At 43.8% G+C, this 16177-nt stretch overlaps 1 protein-coding gene across 3 annotated transcripts in view; it reads left to right on the forward strand.

The window, feature by feature from the left end:
• Positions 1–16177, forward strand: part of WDR33 (WD repeat domain 33) — a 120547-nt gene that overhangs the window by 89116 nt on the left and 15254 nt on the right. For all 3 annotated transcript variants that reach the window (XR_007492892.1, XM_049769290.1, XM_049769291.1), the window contains 9 exons: positions 996–1150; positions 1236–1314; positions 2401–2511; positions 3084–3178; positions 3385–3471; positions 4599–4738; positions 5543–5695; positions 8397–9485; positions 13166–13274. Coding sequence is in view for 2 of the 3 variants with exons in the window: in XM_049769290.1 (XP_049625247.1) it covers positions 996–1150; positions 1236–1314; positions 2401–2511; positions 3084–3178; positions 3385–3471; positions 4599–4738; positions 5543–5695; positions 8397–9485; positions 13166–13274 (2018 nt within the window). In the remaining variant the exon portion in view is untranslated. The remainder of the gene's footprint in view (positions 1–995; positions 1151–1235; positions 1315–2400; positions 2512–3083; positions 3179–3384; positions 3472–4598; positions 4739–5542; positions 5696–8396; positions 9486–13165; positions 13275–16177) is intronic.

Below are 16177 nucleotides of genomic sequence, written 5' to 3' on the forward strand. Positions count from 1 at the left end.
CTCTCTAAATACCTGAAATAAAACTTGACCTTTGTTCTGCCACATACTGCATATCATGTTAGTATCACAGGGTGAGGTGGAGCATGGTTACTGCTGCCTTTTGAAAATATATTTGATTTCTCTGTCACCAAAGTGCAGCGCAGCTTTCCTTCATTTTTTAATCTGCTTTCTATTTTGATTGAGATGCTTATTTATGGTGCAGCTACATGATAAAAAAGTTCATTGTTGGGGCCGGGCGGTGGCGCTGGAGGTAAGGTGCCTGCCTTGCCTGCGCTAGCCTAGGACGGACCTCAGTTCGATCCCCCGGCGTCCCATATGGTCCCCCAAGAAGCCAGGAGCAACTTCTGAGCGCATAGCCAGGAGTAACCCCTGAGCGTCACAGGGTGTGGCCCAAAAACCAAAAAAAAAAAAAAAAAAAAAAAAGTTCATTGCTAAGTGTCTGTTTCTATCAGTCATTGATTAGACTAAAGAAACTTACCCTGGTTCTCGTATTAGCAGGTGAACCAGGTCCAGAGCAAGGAGCCTGGGTCTGCTCTGTACACAAGCTCCTGGCTACCACCTCGAACTCTGTGTGGAGCTTGTGATCAGAGTTCCTTGAAGTTGTGCATTGAATAGGCCTAAGATGTTAGTGTTTACTTCAGATTAATCCTCAAGCTATTCTTATTCTTTGTCATGTGTTATCTTAGTGGGAGGGACTTACCTACAGTTTTAAACTTCAGTGAATTTAATTGAATAATAATTTCATTATTTCAGTGTTTCTTCTACTTCACAGATAATTTTTCTTTTTAATCCGATTGAAGGTCTGCTGCTATTTTAATGTTTAATGAAAGTTATGCTTAGAAAATGGACTACTTATTCTTGTTCACTTTTTGACTACTTGCACCATGTTATTTAGGCCAAATCCTCTGTCATCCTGATCCGTGTGTAATGGGGTCATTAGGTCCATTATACTTCCTTTGAATTGACAGGTTCTTCTCTTGATCCTTTGTTTTTAGTCATGCCCATAAAAACACAGTGATGGAAGTGAAATTAAATCTCAATGGCAATTGGCTGCTCACTGCATCACGTGACCATCTTTGTAAACTTTTTGACATTCGAAACCTGAAAGAAGAGCTGCAGGTCTTCAGGGGGCATAAGAAAGAAGCCACAGGTCAGTGACATAAGATGCTTTCTATCTGACTACTACCTGGAGCATGTTGAGATCCTAATCATTTTGTCTTTTCCTATGATTCTAGCGGTGGCCTGGCATCCGGTTCATGAAGGTCTGTTTGCCAGTGGAGGGTCTGATGGCTCTTTGTTATTCTGGCATGTTGGGTATGTACCACTCTTTTTTAAAATGTTGGTAGGAATTGAATCTAGCTAGGACCTAACTTTGTGAGGCACCAGCTCTATCTATCACAAACCAAATCTGGCCCCTATATCCCTTCTTATATAAAGAAGTAAGGCAGAGAATGCCTACCTAAGAGGATAAAACCAGATCAGTTGTGTATTTTTTTCTGAAGTCTATATTGGAAACTTTCTGTTTACTGTTGCAAACCCAACCTGTTACCTCTTGGTTTGATGTGGAAATCAATAAGAAGGAATAAAAGGGACCTGAGCAGTAGCACAGCTGGTTGGGTATTTGCCTGGCATGTGGCTGATCCAAGTTTAATCCCCAGTATACCATACCATATGGTCCCCCAAGCCCACTAGGAGAGATTCCTGAGTGCAGATATTCCTGTGCACCCTGGGTATGGCAAAAAAAAAAAAAAAAGAATAAAACAATTTTCTTGTCTTGGTTTTGTGGGTTTTTTTCCTTGGGTTGGGGGTGGTTTTTGTTGCTAGAATTGGAATTCATGACCTCATGCATAAATGGTCTGCTCTCTAGCTGATGATCCATGATCAGACCCTTTTATATGGGGAGGGGGGATGAAGTCTTGTTGTAGTTGTTGTTGCCACCACCAGGGAGTAAACTCAGAATCTACAAGTATATTATTACTGAGCCACATCCCTGATCTCTTGGTGAATTCATTCTTGAGGCATTTTTTCCTCTGAAGTCCTCTTTTTTTGTTTTTTTGTATTTTTGTTTTTTTGGGCCACACCCGGTAACGCTCAGGGGTTACTCCTGGCTATGCGCTCAGAAGTTGCTCCTGCCTCGGGGGACCATATGGGACACCGGGGGATCGAACCGCGGTCCGTCCAAGGCTAGCCCAGGCAAGGCAGTCACCTTACCTTTAGCGCCACCGCCCGGCCCCCATGAAGTACTCTTTAGTTATATGTTATTAAAGACAAATCAGCACCCCCAAAAATGTAGAATTGGTCAAATTTAAAGAAAGAGGCTTTATGTTACATTAAAGGAGCATTATCACTTGTTTTTTGAAACTTTTGTGAAAAAGTGTTTCTTCTGTTATTCTCCTGCAGAGTAGAGAAGGAAGTGGGGGGGATGGAGATGGCCCATGAAGGAATGATCTGGAGTTTGGCTTGGCACCCTCTTGGACATATTCTCTGCTCAGGATCAAATGACCATACTAGGTAAGCTTTACATTAAAAATGATAAAGTATCGGGCCGGGCGGTGGCACTAGAGGTAAGGTGCCTGCCTTGCCTGCGCTAGCCTTGGACGGACCGCGGTTCGATCCCCCGGTGTCCCATATGGTCCCCCAAGCCAGGAGCGACTTCGGAGTAACCCCTGAGCGACACTGGGTGTGGCCCCCAAAAAAAACAAAAAACAAACAAACAAAAAAAAAAGTATCATACTTATGTTTCAGTAGAAAAAATTTTTTTGTTTTGTTTATTGATTGAAATCAATAACTACTTTGTATTCCACCAGGGAAGCATTTTTGTAATGTCTTATATAAGGATACACTACCAAGTATGACTTTGCTTTGTCTTGAATGGTTTTTTTTTTTTGTCCTTTTTTTTATTTATTTTTAATTTTTTTTGTCTTTTGATTAAAATAAAATTAATATATTTTGAGTTCTTAGATAAAAGCCATTGTAAAACTGTTGTATTTTTAAAGGGGCTACATAAGTTAAGTGTCCCAAAAGCAAAGAAACTGTTCTCTTCCTTGTCTTTATTCCCAATAATTTTATTTCTATTTGAACAGCAAATTTTGGACCCGAAACCGACCAGGTGATAAAATGAGAGATCGCTATAACCTAAATCTATTACCTGGAATGTCTGAAGATGGAGTAGAGTATGGTGAGATTCTTGTATATTTATTCTTCTAATATTCTGTAAAACTTTGTCAAATTCTGAGATGATTATCAAAATTTACTTTTAATTTAATGGTTATAATATCTGTAATGATATAGTTGATATTTACAAATGGTTAATTTATAGATTTATGTTTCATTTCTATGAAGTTAAACTTATTGAACAGACAATGTATGTTTTGTTGTTTATAGATGATCTTGAACCTAACAGCCTGGCAGTAATTCCAGGGATGGGAATACCGGAACAATTAAAATTAGCTATGGAGCAAGAACAGATGGGTAAGAGAAACTATCTACTTCTATGACTTTGTCAAAATTTTATAGGAGCTGGAAATAAGGATGTAAAGTGTGATGAAGAGTCACAGAGATAATATACCATGCTTGTCTTGCATGCAGTTGACCTGGGTTCCATTCTGATATACGATATATGGTAGCTTTGACGTTTACTAAGAGATCCCTGAGCAACGAATCACAAGCCAACCTGAGTACAGCCAGTGTGACCTCAAACAGACAAATCTAAAGTGGTGGACAGTATGCCTGGTGTCCATGAATCCTGAGTTTAATCCCCAGTACTTTATGGCTCCCCAAGTTTTGCTGGTGCTGTTTCAGCACCTCTGGGCTCTAAACAGAAAGCTTCTTATCAGTGGCCCCTTGGTCTGCTGAGTATTGCTGGTATGGCCCTTATTGATTTATTTATTTTGGACTGGGGTCACACCCAGAGGTCCTTAGGGGTTATTCCTGGCTCTACATTTAGCAATCACTTCAGGTCAACTCAAGGGGCCATATGGAACACCAGGGATCCAACTTGGGTTGACTGCATGCATGGCAAGCACTGTACCCATTGTACTACCTCTTCAGACCCTTCTGTAAAATTTTTTTGTATAGTCCTACTTTTATCTTTATTATATTGAAAAAAGTTAATAAAAGTGAAGTGAACTTCTTTTTTTTTTCTTTTGGTTTTTGGGCCACACCTGGCGGTGCTCAGGGGTTACTCCTGGCTCTGTTGCTCAGAAATTGCTCCTATCAGGCTTGGGAGACCATATGGGATACTGGGAGTCGAACTTGGGTCTGTCTTGGGTCCACACGTGCAAGGCAAATGCCTTACCCCTGTGTGTCTCTCCAGCCCCTTAAATGCTTTGTTGTTGTTGTTTTTGGGTAACACCTGGTGGTGCTCAGGAGTTATTCCTAGCTCTGCACTCAAAACTTGCCCATGTTAAGCTTGGAGGACCATATGGGATGCCAGAATCGAACCACCATCAGTCCATCTTTGGCTGTGTGCAAGGCAAATGCCCTACCACTGTGCTGTCTCTCTGGCCCTAAATTTTTATTCTCTAAAAAAATTTGTTAACTGATGAGGAAATCCGTTGTTCATTTTCTTGGCTCATTACTTGTCTTTATGGTTACAGGGAAAGATGAATCAAGTGAAATTGAAATGACAATTCCAGGTTTAGATTGGGGAATGGAGGAGGTAATGCAAAAGGATCAGAAAAAAGTACCTCAGAAAAAAGTTCCTTATGCAAAACCTATTCCTGCTCAGTTCCAGCAAGTAAGTGTCTAAAGGTTACCCCTCTTCATCTATGCAATGGTAGATTCTGCTTGGTGAATCTAATTGGTGATAAGAAGTGTGTTTCTGTTTAACTATCTCATCTGATGAAGATATTTCTGGACCAAAGACTTTTTTTTTTTGGTTACTCGTGTAATTCAGGCATTCAGAGGCAATAATTTTTACTTCTTTCATTCATTCATTGTAGTTAGTCCTGATTGTCACAAATCGTTTGTTTGTTTTTATTTTTGTTTTGGGGGCCATACTTGGTGGTGCTCAGGGATTTCTCCTGGCTCTACACTCCGGAATTACTCCTGGCAGACTCTGGGAACCATATGGATTGCTAGGGATCAAACCCGGATTGGTTGTTTGCAAGACAAATGCCCTACCCACTTTACTACCACTTTACTACTCCTATTGTGAATCTTTAAAATCTTTTATTATTACCTGGTTATCATCTAAATTACTAAAGGAATGAGGAAAATGAAAATGGAACAGAGAAAGTACACAATGACCCTCTTCTCCATTGTTTCTCCTGCTTCATTTGTCCCCATGTTTTCTGAAGAAGCATCACAGCTTTGTATTGTCTCTAACCTCCATGATCTCATCAGGAGTTTCTACCAACTGCTATGATTATATACCTTTATACCTATGTTATTTTATGTTGTCAGACAAAGTACAGTCTTCCAGAAGTATGCTTCTATTCATCAAACTGGAGTGAGCTCAGGATCCTGTAGAATGATTTTCTCTTTCAGCCATTATAATTTACATGCTGAAGGTAATTTTTGCCTATTTTTCTTTTCCAAGGCTTGGATGCAAAATAAAGTTCCCATTCCTGCCCCAAACGAAGTGCTGAATGACAGAAAAGAGGACATTAAATTGGAAGAAAAGAAAAAAACGCAAGCAGAAATCGAACAAGAAATGGCCACATTGCAATATACGAATCCACAACTTCTGGAGGTGAGTGTGGTGCTCTTTTGGAGGATGCAAGATGATCTAAGGACATAGAATACTTTTTATGAAAAAGTTCTCTAAAATGGGTCTGATATTTACACCATGTGCATACCCTGCATTTCATCATATATATGAGGCATGCGCTCTCCCACACAGCTATATCTGGATCCCGTCACCACCATATCTTTTGTGTGTGTGTGTGTGTGTGTGTGTGTGTGTGTGGTTTTTGGGTCACACCCGGCATGCGCTCTCCCACACAGCTATATCTGGATCCTGTCACCACCATATCTTGTGTGTGTGTGTGTGTGTGTGTGTGTGTGTGTGTGTGTGTGTGTGTGTGTGTGTGTGTGTGTGTGTGTGTGTGTGTGTGGTTTTTGGGTCATACCCGGCAGTGCTCAGAGGTTATTCCTGGCTCCAGACTCAGAAATTGCTCCTGGCAGGCACGGGGAACCATATGGGACTCCGGGATTTGAACTGATGACCTCCTGCATGAAAGGCAAACGCCTTACCTCCATGCTGTCTCTCCTGCCCCACCACCATATCTTAATTCTAACATCATGTGTTAAGAAGCTATTGTTTTATGGGTGAGGGAGAAATTTGTTTGTTGTTTTGGGTCTTCTCCAGTGCTCAGGGCTCTTATTCCTGGCTCTGCTCTCAGGGATCATTCCTGGCAGTGATTAGAGAATCATATGGGTTGTTGAATATCTATCATAAGTCAGTCATGTTCAAACCAAGCACTTTCCCCCCTGTACAGTTAATTAACTGCCCAGGCAGTTAAATTTTTTTGTTTTCTTTTGGTTTTTGGTTGATTTTTTTTTTATTTGTTTGTTTTGGGCCACACCCCGCGGTGCTCAGGGGTTACTCCTGGCTGGCTGCTCAGAAATAGCTCCTGGCAGGCACGGGGGACCATATGAGATTCGAACCAATCACCTTAGGTCCTGGATCGGCTGCTTGCAAGGCAAACACCTCTGTGCTGTCTCTCCGGGCCCTGGTTTTTGGTTTTTAACCCGGCAGCGCTCAGCGGTTACTCCTGGCTCTATGCTCAGAAATCACTCCTGGCAGGCTCAGGGGATGCTGGGATTTGAACCACCGACTTACTGCATGAAAGGCAAACGCCTTACCTCCATGCTATCTCTCCGGCCCCGCAGGCAGTTAATTTTTAAGAAAGTCCTGTTGGTTCTGACATAGTTCAGCAGGCTGAACACATTATGTGGGATGCTTGGGTTCAATCCCTGAGGAGTAAACCATAAGCATGAGCTCAGAGTACACAAGTTCTACAAGGTGTGATTCCCCAAATCAAACCATAATAAATTCAGTTTGTTTTGTTTATGGGGCAATACTTAGGAGTGTTCAGGGGTTATTCTTAGCTCTCCTCAGGAGTCACTCTTGGCCAACCTTGTACCATATTGGGGTATCAGGGATTGAATCTGGTTGAGCTCATGTAGATAAGTGTCTGACTGCTGCATTGTTGCTCTGGCCCACTTCCCTAGATTTTGTGGGGTGGGGAGCTAGGCCACACCCAGCGGTGCTCAAGGGTTACTCTGACTCTGCACTGGTGGTTTTGAGGAACTATTTGGGATATCAAGAATTGAACCCCAGTTGGCTGCTTACCAGGTAAACACTTTATCTGCTGTTCTGTCATTCCAGCCCCAAGACATGAAGCCAGTTCAATTAGGCTGAGAATTTCCCTGACCAGAAGGGAAGACTTGGCTGGGTCAGGAGGTGCAGTACATGGGAGATGGGTTTGTTCACATACACCTAGCTGTGGTGCTTCCAATGGTAGCACACACTGCTGTGGCATCCTAGAGAGCAGTACTGCCAGGACTGTTTGGTGCAGGTAGAAGCAAAGGTTAAACTCACTTGCAAGGCAGGTTCACTTGGTACTTTACTATTTCCCTTTATAGACATAGGTAATAGAAAAACTAAAACCAGCCTAGTTTTGGGCCCGGGGAGATAGCACAGTGGCGTTTGCCTTGCAGGCAGCCGATCCAGGAGCAAAGGTGGTTGGTTCGAATCCCAGTGTCCCATATGGTCCCCCGTGCCTGCCAGGAGCTATTTCTGAGCAGACAGCCAGGAGTAACCCCTGAGCATCACCAGGTGTGGCCAAAAAACCAGCCTAGTTTTAGTTGGAATTTACTTATTTTTCAACAATAAAGTAATCTTTTTCCTGTCAGTTTTAAAGCAGTTCTTTCATTCCTGTTTTTCCTGTCTTTGACTGCTTCTAGGAATGGTAAATGCTAATACATTATTGGGCTTTTCCTGGTGGAAATGAGTATAAATTATCCTGATTGTTATTTTCTGGCCCAGATCAAGAAGCATTTTTTTTTTTTTTTTTTTTTTTTTTTTTTTGGTTTTTGGTTTTTGGGTCACACCTGGCAGTGCTCAGGGGTTATTCCTGGCTCCAGGCTCAGAAATTGCTCCTGGCAGGCACAGGGGACCATATGGGGCGCCGGGATTCGAACCGATGACCTCCTGCATGAAAGGCAAACGCCTTACCTCCATGCTATCTCTCCGGCCCCCAGCATTTTCAAATAGTCTGGAAGCCTTTGTGGTCTCTGTCCAGATTTTATATGGTCTCTCAAGTCATATTTGGTTTCTTCATCAGGCAGTGTGTTATGCTTAATTGGAGGTTCTTGGGGTATAGGATGTTGTGACAGTGTTCTTAAGGTGTCTGGCTCACTTACAATGCTCTTTTCTTTTCTTCCAGCAACTTAAAATCGAAAGACTTGCCCAGAAACAGTCAGAGCAGATCCAGCCTCCTCCATCCTCTGGTACCCCTCTCCTCGGACCCCAGCCCTTTCCTGGACAGGGACCCATGGCCCAGATTCCTCAAGGGTTTCAGCAGCCCCATCCGTCTCAGCAGATGTCAATGAACATGGCTCAGATGGGACCTCCAGGACCACAGGGACAGTTTCGACCTCCTGGACCCCAGGGACAAATAGGTCCACAAGGCCCTCCGCTGCATCAGGGAGGTGGGGGGCCACAAGGATTTATGGGACCACAGGGGCCCCAAGGCCCACCCCAGGGAATGCCAAGGCCTCAGGACATTCACGGACCCCAAGGCATGCAGAGGCATCCTGGACCTCATGGCCCTCTGGGACCTCAGGGGCCACCTGGCCCACAAGGGGGTTCTGGGCCTCAAGGTCATATGGGTCCTCAGGGGCCACCTGGTCCACAAGGTCACATAGGTCCTCAAGGCCCACCTGGCCCCCAGGGTCATCTGGGCCCACAGGGGCCACCTGGTGGTCAAGGTCTTCAGGGCCCACCTGGTCCCAGAGGAATGCAAGGACCTCCTCATCCTCATGGGATCCAGGGGGGTCCAGGCTCCCAAGGGATCCAGGGCCCTGTGTCTCAGGGACCATTGATGGGACTGAACCCCAGAGGAATGCAGGGTCCCCCAGGCCCTCGTGAAAATCAGGGCCCTGCTCCCCAAGGCATGATGCTTGGCCACCCACCTCAAGAAATGAGAGGCCCACATCCTCCAAGTGGACTGCTGGGACATGGCCCTCAGGAAATGAGGGGACCTCAGGAAATGAGGGGTCTGCAGGGCCCTCCACCCCAGGGAGCAATGCTGGGTCCACCCCAGGAGCTGCGAGGCCCCCCAGGCTCCCAGGGTCAGCAGGGGCCCCCCCAGGGCACTATGGGACCTCCACCTCAGGGTGGCATGCCAGGACCCCCTGGACCTCAGGGACAGCAGAATCCGACTAGAGGGCCGCATCCACCTCAAGGGCCAATGCCATTTCAGCAGCAGAAAACAGCTCTGCTTGGCGATGGGCCCCGGGCCCCCTTCAATCAGGTAATATTTCCCACTTGGCCTCTTTACACTCTGGGAAATGATACTCTATACTGCCCTCAAACTTCAGGCTGTGAAGAGCAGCTATAGATGGTTTGAATATCTCAATCACGGTAGTGGCTGTAGAACAGAAGTGTGGGTGTGTAGACACAGTACAACCTGTGTGGGTGTTTACTTATCAGCTTGTTTTTAATAGAATTTCTTTCCTAAAGAATAGCTCTTATAGATGAGTCCTGGTGTTCTTTCTGAGCAGAAATATTGGAGGCCTTGAGCCTGGAATACGCTCCTCTCCCCAGCCCTTTCCCTTTTGGGTGGAATGGGGCAGGATTTGGCTCTGCACTCTCAGATCACACCAGGTGGGGCTCAGGGAAATCAGGTGGAGTGCTGGGGATCAAACCTAGGTCGACTACATACAAAAAAATGTACCTTGACCTTTGAGTATCTCTCCAACCCTGGGCCCTTACTTTTGGAGACTGGTGTTCCACAGTTTTTTTTTTTTTGTTTGTTTTTTGTTTTTTGTTTTTGGGCCACACCCGGTAACGCTCAGGAGTTACTCCTGGCTATGTGCTCAGAAGTTGCTCCTGGCTTGGGGGACCATATGGGACACCGGGGGATCGAACCGCAGTCCGTCCAAGGCTAGCGCAGGCAAGGCAGGCACCTTACCTTTAGTGCCACCGCCCGGCCCCCGTGTTCCACAGTTTTTACCAGCTCTTTTAGTCTATACCTCTGCTACTTTGGAAACTTGGTAAGGTAATGCCACAGACAGTCTGATCTAATTCTGCACATCAATGGATGTTTTTAGAGATAGCCAAGTTTATATTTGGGTATCCTCAAATGGCACCTTTAAATGAAATTCCATTCAATTTTGTAGCTCACATATAAACATACTTACTTTCTGTAGAAATTTATGTAGAATGGCCTTTTGGGGTGGGGGGACAGCCAAGTTTTCTCATATATTCATTGAGCTTATGCTGGAGAGATGGTATGAAAAGAGTTCAGGCAGCTTGGTTGAACTACAAAATACCTCTATGAGTATGAATTGGTATAACCCTTTGGGCACTCTGAATTTTGAGCATTTCCTGAATGTTTCATTCAGGTGTGAATAATATGGTGTGAGTAACTGGGTTTTTTGGGTCCAAAGTCTTGTCAAAAGTGCGAGTGAGTGAAGGAATGCTGCATCCATGTGTCAAAAGACAGGCTTGCTGCAGGTCCTGCCAGTGAAGGACCTCAGGTGCTTACTGAACCCAGCTTGATCAAACATCTTAGAAAGTCTGTATTGCACACCTCTTTATTTGCTGAATAACCACCACTGGACTTGCTGAATCGATTGTTACTCTTCAAGTAAACCTTCTAGAAATTAAAAATATCATACACTGAGGGGGGGGGAATTTTAAGGCATTTAAGTTTATTTTTAGGTTTTATTAGGTACTTTTCAGAATTATGATGAGCTAAATGAGTTGATTTGCCATCCTGATTGCCCTAAAACTTGAAGTATTCTTTATTTTACTGATTTGTGTGTATGTCCATGCTATCTGTTCAACTAACTCTGACAGTGAATTTAACTACCAGGAGTATGTTGGGAGTTACTTTCCTGCAACTTTTGTTCTAAGAAAACTTGCTTCACAGATCCTTATTTTTGAAACTCAAGAGTTGAGCCCCAGCTCATTTCTACTTCTAATTTTATTTTATTTTTTAGCTGTGCCCCTTATTGTGTGTAAATACAGGTTCCCCAATAACCAAGGATCAAGTCTTTCGACAAATAAATATGGCCAATGAAATGGTTGATAGATATAGAGAGCATGCTGTGCATGTAAAAGTTCCAGGTTAATTCCTTGGACTGCATGATCCTCCAAGCACACAAAACAAAGTTGATTAAATAAGTATATAAGAAATGGCATTGAAGGGCCGGACACGTGCCATTAGAGGTAAGGTGTCTGCTTTGCAAGCGCTAGCCAAGGAAGGACCGCGGTTCGATCCCCCAGCGTCCCGCATCAAACGGGTATGCCCCCCCCAAATAAATTCATTGATTCTTCAATTTGGGGGCCGGAGAGATAGCATAGAGGTAAGGCATTTGCCTTTCATGCAGGAGGTCATCGATTCGAATCCCGGCGTCCCATATGGTCCCCCGTGCCTGCCAGGAGCAATTTCTGAGCCTGGAGCCAGGAATAACCCCTGAGTACTGCCGGGTGTGACCCAAAAACCAACAAAAAAGAAAAAAGAAATGGCATTTAGTGACTAAACCTACTATGAGAATAATACAATCTAAACACCATCAATATCAAAAATTTTCATATTTCCAACACTATAGGAAGAATAGCTATGGTAGTATGTAGCAATGTGGTTTCCAGCAATTACTAGGAATTTATATTCTACTTTGCTGCCCACTTTGATTCCAAACAGTTCCTTTTTTTAGTATGCCCCCGGGCTGATACCCAGTAGCGTTGGGGGTTGAGGAACCATTCCTCAAAGTGTTTGGTGCCAGGGATTGAGCACCAGATTTCTGCACGTAAAACCTGTGCTCAACCTTCTGCGCTATCTCCATTTTCCCCATAGCCCCTACAGCCAGTTCTTATTAATATATTTCATGCTGTTACTTTAACCTGTGCAAAGTGGTGATTCTAGTCTATTGAAATAACAGGATGAGAAAACCGATTAGGGGTTGGATACAGTGGATAGGATGTTTGCTGTGCCCATAGCTGACCAGATTTGATCCCTGGCTCCCCAGAGTCCCCTAAGCCCACCAGGAGAAATTACTGAGCATAGAGCCAGGAGTAAGCCCTGATCACAGCTGGTTCTGGGCTTACCTCCACCCCCACCACTACCAAAAATAAAAGCTGCCCTGGTCAAAGTGCAGAAAGGAAGGTTTCAATTTGCAAAATGTATGAGCAAAGGTTTGCATCTAACAACTTTTGAGGTATGAAATGCCCTCAAAAGTACCAAATATTTTACTCCCTTCTACCGCTGTTTCTATCTTTCAAGTCACAGTGTCAATCATATCTAAATCCCTTATTACATCACAGCATAAAAATTCTTATTAACTTGTTTATTTTTTAGGCCTGTCTAGATTGAGAAAGAGCAGTAGGGTTCTAAGCACAGAGAAATTAGAGGACCACAGGGATAAGGAAAGAGAAGACTAGTGTGAACATCAGGCACATTTAAAACCCATTTCTCACATGCCCATGCCTCTTGTGAGGCAAAGGGATTATGGGGTGTGAAAACTGAACTGACTTTTTCCAGGGCTTTGCATATGTCAGAAGTTGCTCACCTGAGGGTCTTGAGATAGAATACAGCAAATAGGGCTCATACCTTGCATGCAGCCCTCTAGGATTGATCCCTGAGCTTAGATCACCATCAAATATGGCTGATAACCAAACCAAACCAAACAAGAAATTATTCTTCTGTGTAGGAGTGTGGTTACTATGATTGGTGTTTTCCATGTTAGGCATTACAAGAAAAGATCCAGCTTTAAATAAATCATTAGCAGAAAGTATTGTGCTTTATGGTAAGAGAAAATATTTCCTTCCCCAATTTAAAGTCTACTTAACTACATTGTTATTAGCTATGCATTTACTGCTGGGGCCTTTGGGGTTAACTTGGTGTTTTTATCTTGTCACGTCATAAAATTGCTATTCAGGTTGCACAAATGTCGATTTTACACCCATACTTTCACAATATCTTTTCAGGAAGGACAGAACACAGGCCCCCCACCCTTGATACCTGGCCTGGGACAGCAGGGGTCACAAGGTCGCATCCCCCCTCTTAACCCTGGACAAGGACCCGGCCCAAACAAAGGTAAATAGTTGCTTAGCTTAGTGAGAGATTCTATTACACTTTTGCATAAATCTTACAGTAAATTGTTCTATGGGTATTTGATAAGTGATACTTTGAGCCTCAAGGAAAAAATGCTGGTCGTTGCAGTTAATAGCTTTGTTTGGGATGGTTTTCATATTTTGCTCTAATTAGCCAAAACAGTTGCACAGGGACACCAGCTATTCACTACCAGAATGTTGCAGGAAGGTGCTTGAACAATCTCCAGCTGTAGGACTTCTGCCACATGCCAGACTCTTCTGTCAGTTGGCAGAGGGAGTGATTCTTGTGCTAACTATATACAAGTGTGTAGTTTCATTCCCAAAGAAAGAGTAGATCTGGGGGCCGGAGAGATAGCACAGCGGTGTTTGCCTTGCAAGCAGCCGATCCAGGACCTAAGGTGGTTGGTTCGAATCCCAGCATCCCATATGGTCCCCTGAGCCTGCCAGGAGTAACCTCTGAGTGCCGCTGGGTGTGTTACCCCCTCCCAAAAAAAAGAGTAGATCTGTTTTGATAGGTTGAAGAATTCAAACTTTTTTGTTTGTTTGTTTGGGACTCATACTGGTGGTGCTCAGGGCTTACTCTGTACTAAAAGCACTCAGGAATTACTTCTAGTGGTGTTCTGGGGACCATATGGTATGCCAGCAATCAAACTTGGGTCAACCCTGTGCAAGGCAAGCTCTTTACCCACTGTATTATGTTTCCAGCCCTAAGAATTCAGACATTTTTACCATTTTATCACTGATCCTCCTGTTCCCAAGTTCCCAACGTGTATCATATGTTGAATTCTTACTAGTGGTAATATTTAAATAGAAGCAAACATTGAATGTATGGAGATATATTCATAAAATTTCAGTATCTATTTTGGGGTGCTCAGGGGTTACTCCTGACTCTGTGCTCAAAAGTTATATCTGGCAGGCTTGAAGGGATCATATGAACTGCTGAGGATCGAACCCAGGTCAGCCATGTGCAAGGCAAATGCCCTACCTGCTGTGCTATCGCTCCAGTTCTTGTATCCTAGTTTTAATTGACTAAGTTCATAACACCTTCCAGTACTTTTTTGTTTTCTCACCCCCATTTTATCACATTAAGGAAAGTGCCCTGGTACTTTGGGATTTAAAAACTTAGTTCAGTTTTATATATTATTAGAAGTAAGAAAAGGTAAATGAACTAGGAATTATGAGACACTCCTATCATGTCTACCTGGTGTTGTTGGTATTTTTTATTTTTTATTTATTTTTTGGTCACACCTGGCAGTGCTTCAGGGATTACTCCTGGCTCTATGCTCAGAAATCGCTCCTGGCAGGCTCAGGGGACCATAAGGGATGCTGGGATTCGAACCACCGTCCTTCTGCATGCAAGGCAAATGTTCTACCTCCATGCTATCTCTCCGGCCCCAGGTTGTTGGTATTTTATTTTTTTTTTTTTTTTTTTTTATTTTTTTTTGGTTTTTGGGCCACACCCGGTGACGCTCAGGGGTTACTCCTGGCTATGCGCTCAGAAGTCGCTCCTGGCTTGGGGGACCATATGGGACGCCGGGGGATCGAACCGCGGTCCGTCCTAGGCTAGCGCAGGCAAGGCAGGCACCTTACCTCCAGCGCCACCGCCCGGCCCCAAGGTTGTTGGTATTTTAAAGTGATTTTAATGATCAGTTTTTTATTGTGAGGCTATTTGGAAATTAAAGTCAGAGGAAGAGGGGCAGATACAGAATGATCTTGCTTCTATGTAGGATGTAAAGAAACATGGCAAGTGAAGAACTAATCATTGACCTGTGAGACTCTTCAGAGCTGGACCTGCCAGTGGGGAGTGAGGATCAGGAGGGACCTTGAGAGACATTGGTGGGATAGTGTTGAAAGTCTGCACTCCTGAAATTTTGTTATAGTATTGTAAATCGCAGTATCTAAATAAAAACTGAAGGAAAAAATGTTTTTAATATAGTTTTGGAGAAGAATTAGTCCTACAAGTTAATGAGAGATAGTCTCTTGTTCTTGCATCCCCACATATGGAGCTAGAACAGCAATCAAGTTTGTGTTTGGACATGCTCTTGGTGAATAAAGTGTTAGGAGAGAGGCTGGGAAGTAGATGAGAATATTAGATTCAGTGTCCTTATCATATTTATTTATTTATTTACTTATTTGGTTTTTGGGTCACACCCAACAGCGCTCAGGGGTTCCTCCTGGCTCTACTCTCAGAAATCGCTCCTGGCAGGCTCAGGGGGATCATATGGGATGCCGGATTCGAACCACTGAACCACTGTCCTTCTGCATGCAAGGCAAACGCACTACCTCCATGCTATCTCTCCGGCCCAACTCTTTGATTTTTTTAAATTGACTAAGCCTCTAACATCCTATGATACATGTTAGTTTTTCTCCCTTCTTTTATCAGATTAAGAATAGTGCTTGCTATAGAATGATTTCTCTTACATGAGTGATACAAAGAAATAGTAAGGGAATAGCAAATGACGATGGCATCAGAACTTGAGAACAAAACAGGCTACCAGGACGGGGGTTTTGAGGAGCAGTGGTGGAGAGAAGCCAATATCTGGTTGGTATTCGACTACTGTATGACTGAAGCCCTAACATGAACAAGAATAGATCATGTTGCCTTTAAAAAAAAAAAGGAGGGACCAGAGCGGTGGTGCAGCTGTAGGGCGTTTGTCTTGCACTTGGCTGGCACAGGACAGACTGCTTGTTCAAGCCCCCGGCGTCCATATGGTCCCCCAAGCCAGGAGCTATTTCTGAGTGCATAGCCAGGTGGAACCCCTGAATGTTACTGGGTGTGGCCCAAAAACAAAAGGAAAGAAGGAGGGAGGGAGGGAGGGAAGAGAAAGAAAAGAAAGAAAGTTTACTTGTAGTGCCAAGAGAAATAGTATAGCTGGTAAAGTACTT

Source organism: Suncus etruscus, chromosome 2, assembly GCF_024139225.1.
Source record: "Suncus etruscus isolate mSunEtr1 chromosome 2, mSunEtr1.pri.cur, whole genome shotgun sequence".
In the NCBI taxonomy this organism is placed as follows: domain Eukaryota; kingdom Metazoa; phylum Chordata; class Mammalia; order Eulipotyphla; family Soricidae; genus Suncus; species Suncus etruscus.